The sequence below is a fragment of the Mastomys coucha genome, unplaced genomic scaffold (assembly GCF_008632895.1).
Source record: "Mastomys coucha isolate ucsf_1 unplaced genomic scaffold, UCSF_Mcou_1 pScaffold5, whole genome shotgun sequence".
NCBI lineage: Eukaryota > Metazoa > Chordata > Mammalia > Rodentia > Muridae > Mastomys > Mastomys coucha.
In genome coordinates, this window is record NW_022196911.1 from 13151016 (window position 1) to 13167538 (window position 16523).

At 41.3% G+C, this 16523-nt stretch overlaps 1 protein-coding gene across 2 annotated transcripts in view; it reads right to left on the reverse strand.

Moving 5' to 3' along the window:
• Fgfr1op (FGFR1 oncogene partner) overlaps nt 1-15999 on the reverse strand; it is a 31901-nt gene extending 15902 nt beyond the window's left edge. The window contains exons 1-8 of one of the 2 annotated variants that reach the window (XM_031351428.1): nt 15727-15998; nt 15290-15628; nt 15007-15060; nt 11621-11675; nt 11075-11163; nt 10529-10666; nt 7401-7481; nt 4762-4821 (exon numbers count right to left, since the gene is read on the reverse strand). In XM_031351428.1, coding sequence (XP_031207288.1) covers nt 4762-4821; nt 7401-7481; nt 10529-10666; nt 11075-11163; nt 11621-11675; nt 15007-15060; nt 15290-15391 — 579 coding nt within the window. In that variant the 5' untranslated portion in view covers nt 15392-15628; nt 15727-15998. Of the gene's footprint in view, nt 1-4761; nt 4822-7400; nt 7482-10528; nt 10667-11074; nt 11164-11620; nt 11676-15006; nt 15061-15289; nt 15629-15726 lie in introns of both variants that reach the window. The other variant, XM_031351429.1, reaches the window with a different exon arrangement.
• Between the last annotated feature and the right edge of the window lie 524 nt (nt 16000-16523).

Consider the following 16523-nt stretch of genomic DNA (forward strand, 5'->3'; position numbering starts at 1 on the left):
AGATGGAGCTGTATAGTCTGTGGGCTATTAATAGTGATAAACTAATGATCACAAAAGATGTCTGGAAAAATAAATTATCCAAGTTATCCTTTTAAACTATATAGGAAACTTGTAAGAAGGTACTTTAAAAATTCCCTCCCAAGTTTTTTTTCAAGTTTTCCTGGTATTGTGAAAAACAGAATGTTTACATATATCTAAATTAAATTCGTATCAGCTTCAATTTTTGATTTGAAAATATTTTAATAATTGGCTTTTTCAAAGGCACTACAACTAAATGCCCTCAAGTCTTAGGATACTTAAACACATTCACAGAGGCTTTGATGGTGACTCTCTTCTTCAAATTGTTGCTGAGAAAGTTACCAGGGAGGAGGCAGAGTGAGACAGACACAAAGCAACATCCTAAGTCAGTGACTCCAGGACACTCTCCTCCTCCTGGAGTTTACAGCATCAGCTCAAGCCCACACGGACTACAGAACACTGAAGAGCACTCTGCTCCATGCTTGTCATGGACATCACCTATCTGGTTTCAATGGCATTCGTACTAATGATGCAAGGTCCAGTTGTAGGAAGCCAAGTATCATAGAGGACATTATGGTATGACAGATACATTTTCAAAATAACAGAATTATTTATTTTATTTGACTTTTGCGGTTCTATTAATGAAGGTGAAAACAAAGTTTCCTAACCCACTAGGGAGCTAGTCAGCAACCAGCCACAACCAGAGTGGTCCATCACCCAGGCTTGCCTCACACTACAGAAGCCAAGACAGGCACCTTTCTTTTTGCTCTGTCTTCAGAGTAGGAAACAACAGGTCCTATTCTCAAGCTCCAAATTCTATTCTGGTACAGAAGCTGAAGAAAGTCATAGCTGTTTATAATACAACACTTAGCCTTTGTCATTTAACACAAATGAAAGGACTAATTGAACAGTACTGAATCAACCATTCCCTTTGAGGGACCTCAAGATGAACAAACTGTATGGTAAATTATGATAAATAAATTTTTTAAAGTTTTAGTATAGGTTTAACTTTGCAATAAAACACAATCAAAAATTCTATCATTTAAAAAAATAGAAAATGAGATCAGAGAAAGGTTTCACAATGAAAAAAACTCCTTGTCTAGTAGCCAAAAACCAAATTATTGCTATAATATCTTTAGGAACCTAAAAAAGGGCTTAGATGTGGCTCAATGATGATAGGACTTGAGGACAAAGGCCTCAATTCTCAGCACTGAAGGAAACAAAGGAAAATATAATTTGTGTTTCCAAAGTAAAAACTTAATGTGCAGTGTTCATAAATAGACAAAATACCTCAGTTTTACAAGCATATTCCTACTCTATTTCTTTTCCTCACACAGGGCTCTATGACCTCTGCCTCCTCCTCTGTTCTGCCAAAGGCAGCTTTTGATCCATGACTTATGAAGTTTACTTGTACTAATTCTAATATTTACTAGCAAAGTATTGAAAGACTATTATTACAACTGAGTATTATACTTACAGAGTTTTATTTGTTCACCTTAATACTGCAGAATTCTAGAAGCCATGACAAATTTTTAAACCTCTCAGTGTTTCTAGAGAAACTCACTTCCTATCAGCAGTCAGTTATCTAAGGCATTCCACACTCTGCTGAAACATGGCCTTCAGGAGCAATGGCCCCTGCACAGGTGCCTCAACCTTGTCCTCTTAGCCCTCTTACCCTTTGCAGCTCAGACTCATCTGAGGACAATGCCAAGATGTCAAGTCCAAAAGCTCAAGAGATAGGGACCCCAGAGCTAGGTAAGGGTGTTTCTCATTACCTACCTCCCACTCACCCAGCCTCATGGTAAGGAATGAATGAGAAAAAGCTAACACTCAATATAAAAAGCCCTGAGGCGACAGCCACAAACAAACAAGCCCAGCCTGAGAGACATACAACATGATTGTGACCAATCTCCAAAATCAACATCAAGTTGAATTTACCTGAAAAGGAGTAATGACCTATATCATGTTACTAAGAATTAAAAGCAAACATGCCTCTTTATACATTAGTGTGGAATGGATAAAGGATGCCTTCTCAGACAACATTTAATGGCATGATACAAAGAACTTCATTTTAGAGCTGCAGAAGTGCTTTGGCACCTGAGGCCCTCAAGTTCCACCCAACCCTGCAGGGCTGTAACAAAGTAAAGTAGGAAGAGAGGAAGAATGCACTGAAGCTAACTATTAAAACTAGTACCATCCTGCTTTGTTTTTCTAATTAAATGGTAAAGACCCTAAGGGGCAGAGCTTCTGCAAAGTCGGCTACAATGTGATGTTTTTGATGTTGAGTTCTTGAGACAGGGTCTCACGATATAGTCCAAGCTGGCCTAGAACTCAGTACATAAGCCCAGCATGGTTTTGAAGCAGCAATCCTCCTGCCTCTAATTTTCCAGTGTTGGTATATAGGCACACACCACTATACCTAGGTATTCTAGTTCTTTATATTTATTATGTTTTAAGAAACATTCTTTGCTAAATCTTTGAGAATTTCCTGAATGGTATTTTGAACATATTTTCTCCCCTTCCCCAAACTCTTCCTTTCACCTCCTCACCACCCCTTGCCCCCAACTGACTCCTCCCAGCCCCCAACTGCCTGCATGGAGCCCAGCTTCTATTGTCTAGTCTGGAGAGTGGAGTTTTCTCTATTGATTTCTCAGACAACTGAGACATTATTTGGAGAAACAAAATGGTAATAAAAGAAATAACCATCAGCACTACCTTGAAAACCTGACCAGACAGTTCTAATCTCACCCTTCACAGCCAGGAGATGCCTCCGCAGGCAAAGCACCTGCCCCTAAGCCTGGCACTCTGAGCTCCAGCCCCAGGCCCATATGATGGAAGAGAGCCCACTCAAGTCTTCTCTGTCCTCCACATGTGTACTATGGTACATGTTCAACTACACAAACAGAAATCATTAATCATTAAAGTAAACTCATAAAGAATTACTTCCCATTTAACTTTAACTCTGTGTTCTGAATCTATTCATTCTACTGTTTAACAACAAAACAAAGAACCCTTACTAAAATTGTTTTAAAAAGCCTTACACATCACATGCACACACGTATTAAACAACTGCTTTTGGGTTTCTTGAGACAATCTCAGTACTGTAACCCTGGCCAGCCTCAGACTTGTAGCAATCATCTGCTTCTGTCTCCAGAGTGCTGGGGTTACAGGTGTACAAGGCTACACTGAGATAGCTTATGAATAATTCAAAAGTGTACTCACACAATTAGCATGAGCTTGGGCGTCTCAACAGTTGTCCACAAACCTGTCTGAGTACCAGAGCTCAATGGGAAGCAATACCCTGGGTTTCCTTGTTTTCGCTCAAGACCCCTGAATTCTACACACAGCATACACAATTTGTGTCTGTTCATCACATGGATGAGGCTCTGGCAACTGGAGATGGCATTTCCACTTGGAAATGGCACTCGACTGCCAAAGCAGTGGCTCCCACTGGCATTCTGCTGGGCATAACCTCAACCACTACATGCTACTAGGTATCCTGATTATGTCGTTAAGAATGTTCTGGAAACTGAAAAGTTACTGCATGCAGAAGGCAAAGCAAAAAGGGACAGGAGGAAAGAGCAAAGGGCTTAGCTACCTAAAGCTAGAAAGAGGCAACACAGATCCACACTGGCTATAAAAGCAGTTCAGAAACAAGGCCAGAGAAGGAAAGGGAAAAAGGAATTCCAAGTTACTGAGGAGATAGTCTTGACTCAAGAAGCACAATATAAAATACAAGGAGCTAGGCTTACAGTCTCCACTATGAAACATGAGCCCAAAAGGTGGCCCACCACAGCTCTGTCACATTACAGTGAAAACCATGTCTCTTAGTATACATTGGTTTTATGTACTAATTTGTTCAAAACATTTAAAATTAAAGACTTAAAACACTAGTAAATTTATAAAAACTCAATTCTATGAAATATGCATCTAACTTAAAAATTCTAAACAATGCAATGAATCTCAAACTACAGGTTAATATCCTTACATAATCTCAAGGCTGTCTGAGTTAGACTCTCTCCAGTTAGACTGTAAGTTCAAACAAAGCCTTGAAATCAAACTTTCATTGCACAGATGTTCCAATAGTACTTACTGGACAATGGAACATCTTTTCATTGAATAATGTATAAACAGTGAATGCCAAGAGAATTTGCCTTTAAAATCACTATAGCTAAAGCCAGTTAATAGGCAAATATAAGTTTGTTTGTTTTTTTTTAAAAAAAAGCCCTTATTTCAGATGTTTTTAACTTAGGAAAATGTCTATGCATCAGACTACACAGAACTGAGGAATCCTGGAGAACTGAAAATTAAATCACTGTGACTAATTCTAGTTACTGTTATGGTTTTTTACTGAAGACTGACAAGTATTTTTGTTCTATGCCAATATGCTTTCCCATACTCTTCTGCGCCTTGTCTTCTCATTGAGGACTGAAGACTGAGCTCAGAGCGTGCCAGTCTAGTGCTCTACCACTTGACTACACCCTCAGCCTACTTATTTACTCTGTAGTTTTAGACGGAAGCTCACTAAATCGCCCAGCTGGGCCTTCACCTTGCAGTCCTCCTTTACCCTCTCCATTAGCTTAGATGACAGGCCTGGGCCTTAGTTCTGGCTCTCATGGTCTGATAATAGATGGCAGTCAGGTTTAAGAAGAAAGCTTAGAACCCAGGCCAGCAGGAGGCCCCCATGTCTGAGGGCCTGTCTCAGCACAGGCTGCTTTGCTCTTCTGCCCTCATGCATGTTACCTTGTCACCAGACTTCTGACCGCTTGTCTTCTTCTTACCTTGTCCTTTATACCTTGGTATCTGAGCATGAGAATAAAATGACATTTTACCATAAAATGTAAATCTTTAAAAATAAACTAACTCATTACCAAACTAATAAAGATTCCTATTAGACAATATCTATAATTGGACAATTTAATTAACATATTCCTCTCCACAGCTTCCTTTCATAACTTCCTGGAGTGTCCACCATGGTAACCAGTTTCCAGCAGGTTTCTGGTCAGCAACAGGCACTGGCTATTGCCCCACAGCTTCTGAGGGAGGGCCTGGCTTCTTTCACACTACCCTTCGTACCATTCTACACAGGCCTGGAGAGAATCCTAAGCAGCTTGCTGTGGGCTTGTCACACTTTACTTGCCCTTCCCCAGGAGCACACAAAGCTGGTTCCTAACAGCTGGGCTGTGCAACCCTTGGCTACAACTTTCAAGTGTCCCTCACACTTACACTTTCACTCTGTGGGCTCACAAAGCTGATGAGCAATCATGGAGAGGCAAAAAGAAGTGGAGAGCTAGAATCTCAAATTCTTCAGGTATGTAATGGTATGTACTGCAAGTGACAAAGCAAGGATATATTTTAAACAGGCCCCAGTCCCAGCCAGCTATCAAGATCTTGGGTGTTTCTTAAAAGGCAACACTCTAACCCCAGCTCACAACATAGGAAACTACACTGGGAGAAGAAATGAAAAGTGGCAGAATTGTGGCATCCCCCCCACTCCCCAGGAGAGACACAGGCCTGTAAACTAGCCTATGAGAATGTTCTTCTGTAAGAACTTACAGCAACATTTCCTAAAACACTCAGTATCATCATAACTCTTAGATATTAAAAAATACAGAGAATAAAACATGCAATAACAAATCTTATTGTGCTTTTTTCCTTGAAGATATACTTTACATGGGATGTCAGTAGCCCTTATAAAAAATAATTTACTAAAAAGTAATTTCCAAGCAGGTCAATGCTTTAAGCATTGACACTGTCAACATTTAAAGTATTTCATAAAATTTACTCATGACCTAGTCTGTCAATCAGGGTTACAGCTTTCCATAATCATCAAAAAAGAAACATCTTTAAATACTCCTTATCTGAAAAGGCCTAGACATCTCAGAGGCCACACAACAGAATAACCCTGCTGGCTACAAATACGATGTTTTTTTGGCTTTCAAATTTTAAATAGGGAACAAATTGTCAAAGAACAAGCCAAAGTAATACCAGTGTGCTGTACCAAGACACTTAGCAATGATGTACTTGGCATTATACTCACAAGCTTCAAAGGCCACCTGATTTAAGACGCCAGTTTTATCTATACAATCATGTCCCACCCTAAAACCTACATGAAGCCTTGTGTTGGGATGGACTGCACACCATCTTTCTATTCTGATGGGAAAGACACAGAGTTCAACACTGAGCTTCAAAGAACTGTGCGGCTATGCCTACCCACCCTTCTAAAAACCCTGATACTGTTGAAATCCCAATCCCTACAGTAAGAAGAGTATTAAGTAGGGCCATTGGGGAATGATTAATCAAGAGTGTGGAGCACTTGTGCATGGGATTAAAGATTTCATTGAGCTCCACTTCCCCTACATAAGGATATATAAAAGGAACTAGGCCTACACCAGACACCATATCTGCCAGTGCCTCAATCTGTGAGAAATCAATGTCTGTTGTTCATTACTGATGTACTTTCTACCACTTTATGACAGCAATCTGGATGGACTAAGATATGACCCAAACCCATTATTTCACAGGACCAACTAAAACCAGTCAGGATGTACTCTATCAGCCTTGGGAGACCATCACTTCAAATCCTCTATTACTAAATACATCTTTGGGCTGGAGATATGGCTCAGTGGTTAAGAGCACTGACTATTCTTCCAGAGGTCCTGAGTTCAATTCCCAACAACCATATGGTGGCTCAAAACTATCTGTAATGGGATCCGATGCCCTCTTCTGGTGTGTCTGAAGACAGCTACAGTATATTCACATATATAAAATAAAATGAATAGTTCTTAAAATAAAAAAAAGTTTAAATAAAAACAAAAAATACATCCTTGATCTTAAATTCAAGTGTTCAAAATTTTTTCCTCCTTCATGAAGTATTCCTGAAATCAGGTCTTATCTTTAATAGCGCGCGCGCGCGCGCGCGCACACACACACACACACACACACACACACACACACACACACACACACACACGTACAAAACTAACCACAGTTCACTTTTCATCAAAATAGTTCATAAATATTTAAATATTACCACAATTCCAAATCTGGTCATCTATCTAAAAAGTCTACAAAACTCAACTACAACATTTTATATTCTGGAACTTCATGCTCACCAGCTAGGAGCTTATGAAAAGCTTCTTAGTAGTGCAGTACAAAAACATTTCCAATTATCAGTGTCTTCAGAGATACAAAATTCAAATTTCACCAATAAACAAAAGAAGCAACTTTTGAACACTTACGTAATCAAAAGGGGGAAAGTACCTTCAAGACACTTTAAGAAAACTTGTGACAAAAGAAGTTTGCATGTAACAGGTAAGAGGAGGGAGCCGAGCACCTGGTGTCTGCCCAGTGCCCACATCTCTGTCCAGCCATACACTCACCTTACTTGGGGTGGAGTTTGCACTTGTTTTTCCTTCAGGTGACTTTGATGGAGGATGTCCATCAGACAGATCCAGTGCACCCTAAAAAAATCAAAATTTAAACTGAAACACACTGAAACTAAAACATGACTATGCCAATAATACTTCAATAGAAATTTAGCATTTAAGAACATCATATTGGCATTTCTTCATAAATCCCTTTTCTAGCTTTCCTCTAATTTGAATACACACACTTAACTGTCAGATTTGAATTACCTGCACAGTATTTCCCTTAGCCACCTTGAACTGGGCACCCAATCTACACTGTGGGTGCTCAGTCTACCTTTCCACCATAGCTTTCTGATTTGCTTGGATGGTAAAGTCTATGGAAACATTAGGAATTACAAAAACTCAAAAATCTGAACTGCTACTGCTCCTAAGATTCCAGAAGCAGGGTCCTAGCTACACACAATCTACACTTTCCATCCCACACTGGAGTCGCTCCAATTTTTAAATAGACAATGAATGTAGAGCAAACTCTTAAACCATTCAGCAAGAGTAAAGAGACTGAAGCCATTGGCAGGAATGGATGCTTCTAGAAGAGACGAAGATGTAATTGCCAAGGATGCCAAAAGGGAGGGAACTCAATCACTAGGAAACTCAGAAAGCGTGCAGTGTCTTTAATCATCCACAGCTGGGACTAAAGCCAGCAACCTAATTCTTAAATTAAGTTAGCTTTTAAAATGCAGTTGTAGGGGCTGTCTAGATGGCTCAGTAGGAAAAGACACTTCTTGTCAAGCCTGACAATTTGCTCCCTGAGACCCATAATGGTGGAAGTTGAGAACCAATGTCCACAAGTTGTCTCCTGAACACATACAGACAGACACTAATAACTAAAATACAAACTCTGAAATGCAGTTTTGGTGAAAGGCAACAAAACTGAGTTTGATGTGTTGATCTTCATATAGCAAGCTTTCTTAGCCATAATTTAAGTTTAGGATCAAAAAAAAACTATCAGTTTTTTATTTATTTTATTTATTTTTATTTATTTTCCAAGACAGGGTTTCTCTGTGTAGCCCTGGCTATCCTGGAACTCACTCTGTAGACCAGGCTGGCCTCAAACTCAGAAATCTCCCTGCCTCTGCCTCTCAAGTGCTGAGATTAAAGACGTGTGCCACCTCTGCCTGGCCTCAGTTTTCTATTTGTTATGAAAGGTTTCAAGGTAACAAAGTAAAACAGCAGTGAATTAAGGAAATGAAAACAAGATCCTAGACCCTGCTGAGCACCTCATTTGTATTGTTTGTACAAATGCCCCCCAATAACTCCTACCCAAACCCACTAATGAATTTTACAAAGAAAAAAAAATAGCAAACAGTGGAGATGAACTCCCAATTTCAGTGTTGCAATTTGAAGAGCAAAGCATTTCCTTTTGAAGATACAAGTATCTGTCTGGTCTGCTGAAAGAACTTTAGTTTGTACTGTCATGGTGGACTGAGTTCAGCAGTAAATAGTTGCTTCACACTATTCTCTATAATCTTAGGTGATCATTTAAACATTAAACTCCCTATATAAGTCTATCTTCTTGATTAGATGAGCTCTTTCAAGACACAGGACTTTCTTAAATCCTGCTCTTTTATTACCCAGAGAATCCCATTTACTATGTCTTAAAGGCAATTAGTATTCAGACAAGCTTTCATGATTTTTAGATTCTGACTGATCTCTAAATGGAATCAACAAGCAGTTTATGACACTCCTGCCTATCTCAGTTAAATGTTTCTCTGACTGAAAGCACATCCAGCCAGACAGTGGAGCAACCTCTAAGGAGTTGAGTATGTAAAACAGTATGTCTAGCTAATGTGTGCAACTAGAAGTCAGATCATCAATCCTATGTGCAAGATTCCATAAAAGAAAGATGACAGGCAAGAAAAATAACTGCTAATAAGAAAGTATACATTTGTGCAAGGCTTGATAGCACAGCGCACACTTGTAATCTGAGCACTAAAGTGGCACAGGAAGATCATGAGTTCAAGGCCTACTGAGACTACATAACAAAACTATATAGAAAAGAACCTAACAAAAGAAAAAAAAAGTTGGAGTTTAAAAACATTTTAAAAATAAGTAATGTCACTGGGTGGTGGTGGCGCACGCCTTTAATCCCAGCGCTTGGGAAGCAGAGGCAGGTGGATTTCTGAGTTCAAGGCCAGCCTGGTCTACAGAGTGAGTTCCAGGACAGCCAGGGCTATACAGAGAAACCCTGTCTCGAAAAAAAACAAAAAAAAACAAAAACAAAACAAAACAAAAAAGGTAATGTCAACAGCTCAGTTTAAAAAAAAATTCATTAGATGAGCTAGAGAGACAGCTTAGTGGTTAAGAGTACTGGCTGCTTATGCAGAAGACCTAGGTTCAAACCCCAGCACCTCCATGGCTGTTTACAACTGTAACTCTAGTTCCAGGGAGCTGATACTCTCTTTTGGTCTCTGTGGCCACTGTACACAACAGTGCATATACATATGACAAAAAGTTTTTTTTAAAACTTTTATGTCTAAAACTTATGTGCAATGCAGCCTTTCACATGGAACTAGTAACAAGAACATCCATCAGTGGACGCTCTCTATGCTAAGTGCTGGTCTTACTCTCATTGTCATTTTAGAACTGAGGCGATGGAGAGGTAAAACGCACATGGTTAAGGCAGCAGCTGGTCCCTGAGGAGTTACCATTTACTCCAGCCTGGTTCCTCAACTCTGAGGACCAACAGCCAAAGAGATACATGAGCACAGCTGCATATTTTAATTTTCATTAAACTATTTATAGACCATCACAGTCCATTTCATTTTGTTTTAAGGAGTAGCTTCTAGTGCTGGGTGATGGTAGTGCACGCCTTCAGTTCCAGCACTCAGGAGGCTGAGGCAGGCAGATCTCTGAGTTTGAGGCCAACCTAGTCTACAGAGCAAGTTCCAGGACAGCCAAGGCTACACAGAGAAACCCTGTCCTGAACAAAAAAACAAAACAAAACAGAAAGAGTGAGCTGAACAAAACAACAACACATTCTTTCCATGCAAGTCTCAAGTCATTAAGCATGTACTTATCTCCATGACTTAAGTAGACAATTACCAAAACAAAATATAGAAAACAGTAGCACTGATACTTACTTCCACACTGGTAGGTCCTTTTTCTTTCTGTTGACAGCGTCTAATCACTTCTAATAATAAGGGTCCACCCACAGTACCTTCTGCTTCAATGATGCCTAAATCCCGGGCTAAGTTCTCTCGACCTTCAAGACCCTGAATCTAGAAGAGAAGTAAGATTTAGGTGCAGAAAATACAGCAGGAACAGCCAGGTACCAAAGGGTATTTTGGAAACTTAAAGACATCTTTAAATTTAAAGAGCCTGTGTATGAAGTGAATGAACTTTGGCAGTTTTGTATAGAACACCTATGTTTTAGGATTTCTACTGTGAGAGCTGCAGTATAGAGTCTAACATCTTAGTAGGATCAACTCTACAGTAACATGCATTTCTCAGCAGTTTCAAGTTACATGAAGCAGCTCAGATGGCTTTTAGAAAGACAATCTAACAAACACACACACAAAAAATAACCTAATGTGAGCTACTGTGAAGTGTCAGACTTCTCTAAACTTTTTGTTTAGAATTCACTCTGTAGAGACGTCACAGGATAGGTGTGAAATCATTTTACTTACTGTGCTAGTTTCAGGATGGAAAACAGCCAAGGTGAAATCAAGATTAAAAAACTGAAGAAATTCTGCGACGAGACTAGCCACTAAACGACCTGTAAAAACCAAGGGGAAAAAAAGACATGGTGAACAGAGCCCAAAGAACTCTCAATTTTCCTTGTGAACTGAAACATTCTATGAGAAAAATGACGTTTCTATGTTTTTTAAATCATATATTTCCTCTGTGACTAATCCACTTAAATATGAAAATCCCCATGTTTCTATTTTTGCATTAGGATCATCAACCTGCAACTTCAAGACCCTGCAGTGTTTGATAAACAAATTTCAGTGTTTCACTTTCTATACTAAGTCTGCTTTAGCCAACAACTTCCCACTATCCAAAACGCTTATTAATATGTCATGGTGGTATGCTCCTGTGTAAAGTCAGCATCAGGCAGGAAGATCCCTGAGGACTAGAGGCTAGCATGAGTCAGAGGAACACTATTCTCCCCACAAATATGGACAAAAGTGTAAAGCTCAGAGGAAGATAAAATAGACACAATAATATCTTACCATCTTTTGTATTTAAAAACTTTTTCAAGCTCTCATTGACCAAAGGAGTTTTGTTCTGTTGAAAATAAAAGAAGTATTTTAAGTGCTATATGTTTACCCTAAAATAACTAAAAAGTGTACATTAAAGTTCTCTTTTTCCCACAGCCCGAGTTTATGGTCAGTAGGTGAGAAAGTGAAAAGTGGAGTGCACATTCTCCAGAGTAAAGTGTCAACAGTCACATTTTAGCAAACATAAAAATACATACATTGCTATGCATAAAATCAGGGTTTTACAATTCGTCTCACAACTATTTACTTGGCATAGGACTTACTTTGTGCTATTTAGTAACTTTGCAAGTTAATGAAACCAATCTGTATATGAAGACATTTACTTCAACCTTTAAAACACCTTTTTACACTGCTGGGGATTGGACTCAAGACCATGCACATGACAGGCAGGCACCCTACACTTGTCTATACCAAAAGCCCTTCAACATGTTATAATTGCACTGCTTTTCAAACAGTTTATTTACAAACATGTGCAGCATTAAATTTACTTTAACTGTTTATATTTCAAGTACATACAATTTGAAATTTATCATCTTAGCTATCTACCATTTGCAATTCCAAATTTGTCAGTAGTTTATGAGATGAGTTTTTGTGGCCATAGCCCAACTTATTCTTTTGATTACAGATCTGAACAAATGTAGTAAAAATATACTTCTTGCAAATTGAACCTGTGGTAACTGTTGACAGTGAGGATAATGTAGATAACACATGATGAGCTTCCTTAATCAGCCTCACATCTTGTGGATGGAAATACAAAATGCGGGCTGGAGAAATGGTTTAGCGGGTAAGAACACTGACTGCTCTTCCGAAGGTCCTGAGTTCAAATCCCAGCAACTACATGGTGGCTCACAACCATCTGTAATGGAATCTGATGCCCTCTTCTGGGGTGTCTTAAGACAGCTACAGTGTACTTACATATAGTAAATAAATAAATCTTTAAAAAAAAAAAAATACAAAACGCATGGGGTACTGTGGAAAACAGTTGGAAGGTTTGTTTGCTTGTTTTTAGGTTTTAGGTTAACATTATCGCCAGCAGGTGAGCCAGTCATCCCACCCTCAAGTATTTTCTAAAGATAAATCCCAGATCCCAGCAAAGATCTGGACATGGCCATTCACAGCAGCATTATCCTCAAGTGAAAAACAGAGACAATCAAAGGTGGTATCAAAGGGTAGATGGCTAGGCAAATTAAGACTATCTGCTCAGTGGCTAATGCAACGCTCTACCATTCCTGAATCAGGACTAAGTGGAAGAATAAGATACACTACAGCTTTATGCTGATTATCAGACATAAGTGCATTTTACACATTCCCATTTGCATGGCTTTGAAAGTAACTGAGATGCTGGGAAGGCTGGGCAAGGAAACCTCAAAGGGTTGTGCCTATATTTTCTTTCTTGGCTGTGTTCCTCATATTCCGTAAATAGTAAAGTTTATCAAATCTGACATTTTAAGGTGTCCATTTACAGAAACAATTACACCTCAAGTTAAAAGAGGGAGAAAAACCACAGAAGAACATGGTGTAGAGAATCTAGGCCGCTGAGTTAACTGAAGTAGTCAAGGAGAACAGAAGGATAGAATCAGGCATGTGCTACAAATGGCCAACCCAGGGCAGATGAAGACCTGAGACATGTGATGAGGGTACCCATGACAGGTGGAGAGTAGCAACTGTCCCTCTGGAAAAGCTGTAACTAAGCCAAGAAGGGCAGGCAGACACTGCCAGGAGATGGTAGAGCAAGGGTAGAGCAGGCCTGGAGAACTCGGGGACATCAGTCTGTTATGCAGTCTAACACACAGATCTGAAGCTTGGAAGGAGAGCTGTGCACTACAGACACATGACAAAGTTACCAGAGGTGTTAAGGTTACCACGGGGAAGCTATGGCATAAGTACTGGGCAAGAAGATGGACAACTGAAGAGTGGTGCGCAGGGACGCGATCTTAAAGAAACCAAGGAGCAGGCAAAAGGAAAACACTTAGAAAAAGGTTCCCAAGGTCAAAACATTTCCAAAAGTGGAAGAGGGGTTACTGTCAGATGGGGCAACAGCCAGGTAAGCTGGGTGACAACTGAAGCATACTCAACTGGAGGAACCTTCTTGACTGGAGCAAGAGAGGGTTCGGGTATAGCAGTGGAGTAAGGGATACCTGGTAATAAAAAAACATCATGAGATATACAGTCTTTCAAACCTTGCCTGTTAAAGCAGGAGAAAAAGATGAGTAAAACTATTTTAAGAGCAATTAAACATTTTTATGCTCAAAAGAGCCAGCAGAAAAGAAATCAAAGACATAGTGATTAACTAAGGAGATGAGAATACATGGCAGACAAAACCAGACAAACAGTATGGGCAAGACAGAGCCAGCCTCTCCTCTTCTAAAGCCTGAGTATAGCTATACAGATATACAGATTGGGAGAGCAGCAATAGGACACAAGTTAGGGCCCGGCAGCTTCTTTTTCCTGTGAGAAAAGGATGAGCCATCTGAGCACAGTGAAGGAACAGGTAAGAAAGCTAAAAGGGACCAGAGGAGAGCACCCCAGACCCTGCTCAGTTAGGACCCACTACTAAGCAACTCACAGATTCACCTGGCTAAGTGACTTTTCTTCAGCAATGCTTGTGCAGAAACAGGAAAAGAAAATAATTTGCTGGATCAAATGATGATTACTGTTTAACTAGAAAGCAAGGTGTGGACAATGGGACCTAGCCTAGCCAAGAACAAAGAGTAAGGATGAGGAGGATAAAGTTAATAGCAGGTAGGTTATACAGGTCCACAGTCGTGGAAGGATGGAGGCAGATCTGTCACACAGGAAGACTTTGATTATCCTGTGATTCTTAGTGACAAGGAGTTACAGGACATTTACTCAGGATGGTTGTTAGGGCCTAGGATAGGCAGAAAAGCCACGTTATTAAACATTCAGGTCTCACTAGATGGGTTTTTTTTGGGGGGGGAGTGGGGGATAAGATCAAAGATGTTTTTAAATGGTCAGATTTTTAACCAACCAATCAGAATTTGGGAAAAGGTTTCACAGTACATCCCTTACTGCCAAGACATTCAAAGTGTACTAGCTTATCAAAAGTTCAGAGTAATACTTCAGGTAACTCTACGAAACGTTTTCATGCGATTCTTGCGCCTGAGCTTTAGCTATGGGCTGCCAAAATTACTGTGCCACTTTAAGGCCACTCTAAACGTGCAAAATGATTTAGAAAACGAGTACTAGTAAAGAAGCACAATCCTTAACCGTTCAGAACCATCCCCGGTTAGTCACTCAACTATTTCAGAACGGCTTTTCATTTATTAGAAACCGGGCGTTAAGAGGTACGGCCTTCACAAGGTCTGGGGTTCTCTTACCTCTACTTTTTCTTGTTCTTCTAGTGCTAAGAACACAGCCGCTCTGAGTTCAGCCTTCAAAGGAAAAACCCACAAGATTAGAAGTCATTTTTGCGACGTGAAAGAACGGGGCCAGACTCGAGGGTGCCGGCCGCGCGTGCAGCGAGCTCGGGAAGGCCACGGGCCTGTGCGCTCCACACCGGGCCCACGAGCTCGGGCCAAGGCCCCACGGCCGCGTGGCCGCCCCCGTGCCGGCGTCCCGCGCCCCGTGAAGCCGCGAGCCCCGGCAGCCGCCCCGCCGCACCTTGATGCGGTTCAGCACGCCGCTGTTCTCCAGCGTCTGCACCAGCAGGTCGCGCAGCTCCGTGTCCTCCTCGGCCACCACCGCGGCGGTAGTCGCCGCCATCTTGCTTCTCCAAGACAACCACCCAAGCCGCGCTAACGGCCAACGGCCGCCGCGGAAGCCTCCCGGCGCGCGAGCGCGCAGTCGCAGCCCCGCCCCTCACGCGGGGGAGAAGATCTACAGGGCGGCGCCTCCAGGCGGCCGGGTCTTGGGGTTTCTGACGCGAGGGGCGGGGCCTCCGCGGGCCGCTTATGGGTGGAGCCGTGAGCACGGGGCGGAGTCAGGCTCTGGTGACGCGTTCTGTGGCATATTAACAGAATTATATCAGAAATGTCACTAAGTTGCACTTAATTTCCCCGTTCCTGTGAGAGAGAAGAGTCCACTTTGGCTGAACTTACTAGCTCGACCCTCTTAGATGGCGGTGGCAGAGGAGACGCTCTGGGAGGGCGGGGCGAGAGGAACTGCGGGGCGGAGACTCCAAGTGGGCGGAGTAAACTGCGGGGCGGGGCCTTCCAAGGGGTTGTTTCTAAGTGGGAGCAACAAGTAGGCATTCTGTTCTAGCCCCTGCGCTCGTGCCCAGGCTCAACTTAAGTCCGTTTTGCTGGGCGGCGGGATCTGCTGTCTCTGGTACTTTGCTCTTGTTCTTTTGAAAGAGCAGTCGGCCAGGAGGGGAAATTCCAGGCTGCGGCATACATGGGAAGCTTCAACCGTGTTGGCTTGGAACTTCACAAAGATTCCAGTACCGGTCTGTAGAATGATTGTGGTCTCATTTCCAACAATGCAGGTGGCCTGTGCAGTATGAATGCAGATTCACATAAGAATAAAGTTAGACGTTTTCTGTGCTGCTTTTCAGTTTATGAGAGAAACTAGAAGAGTGGTTTTTTTTGTTTGTTTTCCTACACCTTCCGAGAAAGGAATCATTGAGAGGTTAATTTTTAAGACTGGTCTTAAGGAGAATAGTTCGGGAGTTAGAAGGGTCACACCGAACCTAGAGGACGTGGGTAAGAGGGGGCAAAGAGTACTTTCCATGCTGGCTGTCAAATTACAATTGGGGCACAGGAAAGGAAATAGCTTAATAGATCTGGACAAACTAAGAGGAGTCCTTGGATTATGCAAACTTCAGTCTAGGAACAGATATGAAGGGGAAAGTGCCCCAGTAAAGGCAGAAACTTGTCTGTGCTTGACTTGGCACAAG